Consider the following 9,083-nt stretch of genomic DNA (forward strand, 5'->3'; position numbering starts at 1 on the left):
AATTTATCTTAACTACGCGTAAAAAGGAATTTAAGAATTTGACAATTACATAGTCAAATATGTCAGTATTGTCAGTGTCAACTGTCGTCTGTCAACTAGGTACCTAGTATGTAAAGTAAAGTGTAAACATTGAATGGATGCCGAATTTAACCGCAGTGAGCAGTCATTTGTGAAAATATGAAAAGTTACAAAACTATCCAAAATGACTAAGCTCAGGCAATTTTTAAACTTATCTTATTGTAGATATTATAGCGCCCAGCAAGCGAAGAAAAAAGTGCCCATTATTTCATGCAAGCGACCCGAGTTCAACCACTATGAAGGACAAACTTACGGAAAGTTTGAGGTTATCAATCTTGCCTCGAAAGGTTGGTTACATGATAAATCCAAAGGCGATTACTTTTCTATTTACGGGAATGCGAGTAAGAAAGACTTGGGTCCAGTGTTTAAGAAGAGTTTTGAAGAAATAGGTTTGTCGGAAGAGTTACGTGAGGTTATGACGCATCAGGGGTATAGTTTACCAACTGTAATTCAGGCAAAATCTTTTTCGCCCATTATACAAGGGTACAATACGGCCATTACAGCTGAGACAGGTTGCGGCAAAACGCTAGCTTATATGTTGCCAATTCTGCAACATATAACGCAGTGGAAACCGCATATACAGGAAGAGTTTAACAGCCCATTGGCTGTTGTTTTAACGCCTAGTAGAGAACTAGGTAAGTCAATACAAGTAATGTAAATTTTTTAAGTCTGTGACATGATTTAATTATTCCTTAGTGCCTAATGCACAAAATTGTTCAAGATTTTATATTATGCTTATGTATCATAATACTGCTCGACTTTGTAAGTAACCATTGCTTTAATAATAAGTTTTTTCTAACAGCATCACAACTAGGCGAAGTGGCCACTAGCTTAGCGGAGACCCAAAACATCAACGTCACCACACTGATCGGAGGTAAAACAAAGAAGAAAATACTGGATCCTCCGATCGAATACTGCGATGTTCTAGTCGCAACACTTGGTGCGTTCAGCAAACTCGTTACGACAGGCATTTATAAGATACACAATGTACATCATGTGGTTTTGGATGAGGCTGATACACTCTTGGATGACACTTTTATAGATAAATTGGCAGCTGTATTGAAGAAGTTTAGGGTATGTTTAGTAATTATTTTTTTGTATTAGTAAAGTAGTTTTTTTAAATACCAATGGAAATATAATTTTTCTTATATATTTCTAGGAATTAGATTTTTAATTTTAAGTCCTGTTCTTATTGTATTAAGAATTTATATTAATATTTTATTCCTATTATTTTAATAATCTACTATATAAAAATAAGTCGGGTTTTCCTTCCTGATGCTATATCCCCAGAATGCAGGAACCGATTTCCACGGTTTTGCATTCGTTGGAAAGGTCTGGGGCTCCGTGAGGCTTATAGAAAAGAAAAGGTGTCTCTGGTGGCGAACCGGAGTTCGCCCGGTTTGCTAGTATAATATGATCTTGTATTCATTAGACAGTCAGTAATCATAATATTATAATTTAATCCTTGTCCATCTTTAAAAAAGTTGTAAAAATTATTTTTCTTACTTTTCCAGATACATTACAAGTGTGAAATTAAGACCCCGCCCGAGGGTTGCCAGATCACATTAGTAAGTGCAACATTGCCACATGAGTTGCCAGAGTCTGTCAGTGCTTTTATGGACCCACAGTCACTAAGGACAGTTACAACTAATAATATTCATAGAATATTGCCGCATGTTCCTCATAAGTAAGTATTTTCAGCTATGCACAATGGAAAATTGTATTTAAGTATTTTTTATCCATACTAATATTATAAATGCGAAAGTAACTCTGTCTGTCTGTTACTCAATCACGCCTTAACTACTGAACCAATTTGCATGAAATTTGGTATAGAGATATTTTGATACCCGAGAAAGGACATAGGATAGTTTTTATCCCGGAAATTCCACGTTAACGGGAACTATGCGGGTTTTTCTTTGACTGCGCGGGCGATGCCGCGGGTGGAAAGCTAGTATGCTATAAACTAATGTAAGATATTTTGTACTCTAGTAACTTTCCATATACTTATTGTATGTAAATTTAATAATTTACTGTTTACAAAGTATTTATTTATTGCAGAAAATATTAATAAAATGTTTGTGAATTCTGTGTTATCTAAGATGACATATTTTTTGCATAATAGTGCACAACGATTCTTTATATTTCATGACTCATAAAGTCACAAATAAGTATGACATTATTAATTATATGCAGTAGGTTCGAGTCCCGCCTCGTGATCGAATTTTTTCTATTCTTTATAAATTTATATAGGTACCACACAGTTTTTGTCTTTTGCTTATTATTTAAAAGCATCAATAAAATATCTTTATTACATTTTCTTACAAGTTTTTTTTAAAGGTTTCTGGTCAATCAATATGTTATATTTCTATTCTCAAATTCTAGATTCCTTCGTCTCGGCAAAGCGCAAAAACCGGGCGAGTTATTAAAACTCGTACAAGCAGATATGAATATGAATCGCCAAGTGATGATCTTCTCAAATAAAACAGCTACATGTGACTTTGTATCGATGTTTCTGAACGAAAATAACGTTGAATGCTTGAATATTAATGGAAGAATGGCTGTGCCGTTAAAAGCAGGGAATATGGATTTGTTTAAGTCGGGAAAAGTTCGAGTAATTTCTAGCACGGATGTTGCGTCCCGCGGTTTGGATACAACTGGGGTGAGTAGGCAAAAAAAAAAAAGTATTAGTAGTTACATAAATTTTAGAATTGCAGTGTTATTTACATTTTTCTTGTCTTTGTTAATCATGTTAGCATGGGTTAAAGAATCATTTAATCAATTAATTCATGCAATGTTCCATGTTTCCATGATGTAACACTTTTAATATAGAGTGAAGTTGCGTCTGGCATATATTTTTAGCAATAGTTTTTTAAATAATGGTTAATCTGGACGTCCAATCTGTATAACAATATATTTTAATGGTGTGGTACAATAAATAGTAAAATAAATAAACAACTAGGTACCGCCTACTTCATACATGCCTCTCATGGTCTCAGCATCTCCTAGTTCTTAATTAGGTTTTTTTACAGGTTGGCCATATTATCAACTACGATTTCCCACTCTACACGTCTGACTACATCCATCGCTGCGGGCGTACTGGCCGGCTCGGTTCACCTTCAGACTGTACTATCACGAACTTCATAGCGTGGCCGCGAGAGATACAGCTGGTGCAGAGGATCGAAGAGGCAATCAGACGGAATAAAGAGCTGCCTAATGTGAACGCTAATATAAAACGGCAGATTGTGAATAGGATTGTTAAGATGTCTGGTTCGATGCAATAAAGTTTTAGATGGTGTTGTGTGTTTTATTTGTTTTTTTTTTCTAGAAATTACAATTTGACATAAAATAGATATATTAAAATTAAAATTAAGTATTGGCTCTCTCTTCTGGCATCTTTCAGACAAACGGATGTACGTTGAAATCAACTAAAATGAAGAAGTATTGCAGAATATGTATGAATACTAGAGGTCCGCCCCGGCTTCGCCCGTGGTACATATTTCGCAATAAAAGGTAGCCTATGTCCTTTCTCTGGTATCAAAATATCTCCATACCAAATTTCATGCAAATTGGTTCAGTAGTTTAGGCGTGATTGAGTAACAGACAGACAGACAGAGTTACTTTCGCATTTATAATATTAGTATGGATTTAATACTTATTACTTTTTCATCTCCTGTAAATCCTATATTAATCTAAACTCTGAGGTGCACAATACATGCTATCATAACTTGTTCAAATATAGTTTAATATCTACAAAATTATAAGAGCGAGCACGAAAACTATCGTCTTCGCGACCATAACGTAACGCCAACGGCATTGTTACATGTAAAAAATTTGTTCCTTTTACGCACGGCAGGGGCGCTTTTTCTTGATAACGATAGCTATTGATAACAATATGAATATTTTGTCGATAACACTGGTCAACAATGATTTTGTTGCCCTGGATGTGAAACATAGAGGAAGGATGTACCTATACTTAATGTGAAAGTGGTTTCGAATAATTTAATGCATATTATATATAGAACTATTAATGGTTTTGGTAGATTGGCTCTAGTTTTTTTTTATCCTAATTTTCTTACTAGACTCTAAAACGCAGCACGAAATAGAAGGTATATTTGTTTTACATCATTTATTTATTATCTACAAAGTTTTACTTATTGTTTTGTTTTAGTATTTAATTAATTCAAATGGATATAAAAATAGAGAAAAATCATTAAAACTTATGAAATAGTACAAGGAAATAGATTTTATACTTAAGAGGCCGGCGGACGACAATTTTTCCATACAAACGTAATACCAAAATAATTTTCAGTTTGAGCATATTTCCACTTTATTGTGCTGTTATTCGGAATAAGACAGTATTTATCTAGGTTCCCATATTATTTTTATTGCAAAATACTTAAATACAACGAATTGTAAACGATTTGTATTTCTCACATTTTTAAAGTATAAATGATATGTTTTCTACTCATCCATTCTGTAATAAAAACGGCAATATTCTTAATGTAATGTAATTCGAAACATGGTTTACATTGTTAAGTTACACAATATGCAAAAAAAATTGGAAAAGCATTGAGTTTTCATTCATCGTTTTTGGTATTACGGCACACGTTCAAATTAATCACAAATTTTCATCGGTCGTCGTGCTGTCGCATCAAGCACAATATACAGATACATACAGTAAACTTCATAGTATAGAAAAAAGTTTGTATGTGTTGGTAATATTTTCGATGTGTGAAAACCACGTCACCACTTTGTCAAGCACAAGCCTGTCAAACTATTTTCTTTTTCATCCTAAAACAAAAAGGTGGAGGTTCTATGCTCGTATAATAATAATTTTAATTTATTTTTGCATATTTTGTGTTTTTTAGTTTAATTTAATTTATCGTTTTAAATATAATTAAGTAGGTATACCTAAATACAAGTATTGTTAATTCTGGTTTAAAATAATTACTTTAATAATTATTTTAATTAAAATAATTTGCGCCTGTAATCACTACATATATTAGCAACATAATAAATTTTCTAGTGTATCAAATTTTTTTTCTACGAATTTATTTAGGTAGCTCAGTCGGCCGCGAAAATCCCAATAGTTTAAATATTTTTTTAATAATCGTGTTTTTAAAATAAAACTCTGGGTGTTCTACTCGTGTAAAGAGAAGCTCCTTAGATATTACCGATAAAAAAGGGTCAAAGGATGTCACTTTTTTGCGCCTAAAAGTAAAAACATATAGTGCATTGTGCGTGCGTATTTTTTGCCAATTGTATTGTAATATTTCTGACTAGCTTCCACCCGCGTCTCCGTCCGCGCGGATGTCGGTCTTCGCGTGGATGGTTTATTTCTCCATTTTGAGTTACTCTGACAATGACATCTTATAAAAAAAAGAATCCACTGCGGGTAACGCAACGTGTGTTCGCGGTTCTACAGAACAACGTCTATGGATAAAACTGAAAAATTAAGATTATTTTTTTCCACGTGTTATTCCAGGATAAAAAGTATCTAAAAGTATATATTGTATGCCCAGGATAATAAAGTATAATTATTATGCCAAGTTTCATCGAAATCGAACTGTTAGTTTTCACGTGATGTCAGCATACAGACAGACAGACGGACAGACAAAAATTTTTTTAATCACATATTTGGGTTTGGTATCGATCCAGTAACACCTATTTACTTTTGCGATATTTTCAATGTACAGAATTGACCCTTCTACAGATTTTTTTATTATATATACGTATAGAGTATAGATTATATTTGCGAAAAAAATGTACCCTGATTTTTACAGCTACATTTTTTTCTACAAAGCCTAGATGTTGAGATATTATTGAAGACTAGATTTTCGCCCGCGGCTTCGCCCGCGTTTGCAAAGGAAAACCCGCATAGTTCCCGTTCCCGTGGGATTTTCGGGATAAAAATCCTATGTGTTAATCTAAGTTACCCTCTATATGTGTGCTAAATTTCATTGTAATCGGTTCAGTAGTTTTTACGTGAAAGAGTAACAAACATCCATACATCCATACAAACTTTCGCATTTATAATATTACTAGTAGGATATAAGTAAGTGTTGTAGAGAAATTTCCTTAAAACGCATTGCTATTCTGCACATACACTTACGATTGCCCAAAGTTTGCTGCAAAAATAAAGTAAATAAGAAACATTATATTCCTAAATAAAAAGAAATGCGTTTGTCAATATGAATGAATGGTACACTCACACAACTACACACTATTCACACAAATTCACGCGCGGCTTCGGCGGGAATTGTGCAACAGAGACAACAATATTCGAGCGCATTTTGCCTTCACTTCGAATTGCAGTTGGCAGCGGCCTCCGCCGGACTCTTAAGCTTCTCTTCTTAGTTAATTTTGGGACAATAGTTTTCTTATGGACCATCAGTAATCTGCCATCATGTGACGATCCCATATACCCTGATACCATTATTCCATAATTTTTACTTCTTTTTCGATGTGTTCTTCCTGTTTCTCATAGAAATTCCGCAGATTTACTGGATATCTATCCAGGAGACTGTGGGCAAAGTGTAGCTTTATGCTCGTATTTGCTCATAAAATAATGAAGTTTTTTAAACAACTGTTGTGCCATTTCTTTATAATTTGGTGTTTTAAATTATCTTAATTTAATTAATACTAACGTAACGGCACCAGTCTTGTACAGATTAAGGAAAAAATTTAAGTTTTTTGCAATTTTCTCATAGGTTTTTTAACTTTATTGGATATTGTTTAGTTATACCTTTAGTTCAATGTTAGTTTAACGTAACCAATGTTAGAAAAAAGATTACAATGGATACATAATGAAGTTATTTATTAATTAAAAAAACACTTTTTTGCACCAGTGTTGGACAGTTAAAATCTAATAATGGACACCCAGTTTTGGACAACATCCAGTTATGAACACCCATGTATGGACTGTACCTAATGTTGTTTCTCCAGTTATTTACACTTGGAGAAGACTTATAGTTATCAATAGAATCTTGAAAATGATGATTGGAATTCAATAAATCTGGGGTGTATTTATAAATAATTGGATTTATTAATTATTTTGCATACTTAGAATATTTTAATTTTCATTTTCTAGGCAAAAATTGGATAAATGCGTCGTTATATACGAGTTGTGACCGTTACGAAAAAACAATAGTGGTTATTTTCGTCAGGGCTGAGAAATATAACTAAAAAAAGTACTGCCACACATAATGCCAGCATTTTGCGACCTCTCCTTCTTCGTCGTATTACTCTAGACAGAGCGAACGTGGTCAACATGAGGTTTGGGGGGTAGATGTTACCCGCTTCAGGATGTTCCACCATATCTCTCTGTTTCCTGGCATTCTGCTACACTCGTGAAGTGAATCGCCTATCTGAATCTGCCAGCAGCCTTAATCTGATCGGTCCATCGATATGGATAAATGGATTCCAAATTGTAGCACGAGGCAAAAGGCTTCTTATAAACTGTTGTCAAGATGGTGTGGATGAAATTTAAGCGTGTGTGCTGTATGGTGGTGGAATTTAGCAGCAGACAGCGATCCAAACAGTTTATCAGAGAACTCTCTATGATAGATGCGTTACAAGTTACAACGAGTTACATGAGTATGCGACTTCTCCACGCAGAGATAGAGAATGAAGTCGAGAACAAGTCACACAGCACATAATGACCCATTGTTCTAAAATGTATTCTTCATGTATAAATCTAGATATTATGTTGTTGCACCCATTGAGCAGACCTGAGGACTTTTAACTGTTAGTTTATTTGTGCACAATTATTCATGGCGCTTCAAATCCTTCAACGGCTTTTGTTACTTTATCCCCATTATTAAAGGAATTGATTACAATATTGCATTACTAATTTGCCGGGGAGTGTAATTTTAACAATAAATATAAATGTCCATTATAGGAACCAAAGCAAATCCAGTCATGGACAATTATTGTACAATATTGGGACCCTATGTTTGAAATGGTCGTCATAGGTATATTATTAATCAGAAAGAAAATAAAATACAGAAAAGCGCATGTAATTAATATATTTAAAAAAAGTTTATTTTCAACATATGTCCATAAATGGACATACCCATAGAATTAAATCCAGTTATGGACACTGAACAATTTTATTTAAATAACATAACCTATCATAATACTAAATAGTGTAATATTTCGCACCCTTAACTACTATAAATAAAAGTAATATCAAATTTTGCTAAGATTTATACAAAAATTCTTATAAACAAAATTGTGTCCTCACTTCCTTAAGGATTTCCTTAGTAAAAACGGATTTCTTAGAAACGAGTCGCAGCAACTAAACATAAAGTTATGCCATCTTCAAACCTTTTGACCGAATAAGATGAAGTGTCGTATTTTGATAGCTTATGAACCAAACTTTTATTTTAAGTATTGCAAAATGACATAACGTTAATTTTGATCTTATTATTTAAATTTAATATTTATTTTGTCCATTACTGGATGCTTGTCCACCACTGGTGCCGTTACCTTATATCTCTCCATAATTTACATTCAGCATCAGTTATTAAATTTTGTTAAATTTTCATTTTTTATCAATTGTCGACACGCCCGTCCTGTAGGGCCATCGGGTATTCTTCTTATACTTCTAGATTCCCTCAAAGGCCTAAATTTTCATATTTATTAATTATTCCTAATGAATTTGCTTTGTCTAATTCTATTAATAAAGACATCAAGGGAATTTCGTATACCTATCCACTTTGCTGACCAAGTGCTACTGGGTTTCTTTAACTCAATACAAACCGAACATTGTTGTTCATAAAAATGTTTTTTTACAGAAACCATTTATTATTCTGATATTCTACAGTCAGTTTTATAGAATAGGGTTCTGTCTGAGCGAATAAATGTGCAGAAAACGTAATTCACCTAAAAATAAACACTTGTTAGTAACCCGTACTCTGAAGGGCCGTAAGAAATTTTTATATATGAAAATCCAAATTAAAAAAAAACTAGAGCCAATTAAATAATTTTAATGATTACATTCG

The 9,083-nt window shown here is 33.3% G+C and overlaps 1 protein-coding gene across 1 annotated transcript; it reads left to right on the top strand.

The window, feature by feature from the left end:
• The first annotated feature begins 113 nt into the window (after positions 1-113).
• On the top strand, positions 114-3,372 carry LOC123694036 (probable ATP-dependent RNA helicase DDX28). The gene is made up of 5 exons (XM_045639330.1): positions 114-713; positions 881-1,152; positions 1,593-1,765; positions 2,461-2,737; positions 3,108-3,372. The coding sequence occupies exons 1-5, from the start codon at positions 203-205 to the stop codon at positions 3,357-3,359; spliced, it is 1,485 nt and encodes a 494-aa protein (XP_045495286.1). The 5' UTR covers positions 114-202; the 3' UTR covers positions 3,360-3,372.
• Positions 3,373-9,083: the final 5,711 nt, after the last annotated feature.

Source organism: Colias croceus, chromosome 8 (assembly GCF_905220415.1).
Source record: "Colias croceus chromosome 8, ilColCroc2.1".
Classification (NCBI taxonomy): Eukaryota; Metazoa; Arthropoda; class Insecta; order Lepidoptera; family Pieridae; genus Colias; species Colias croceus.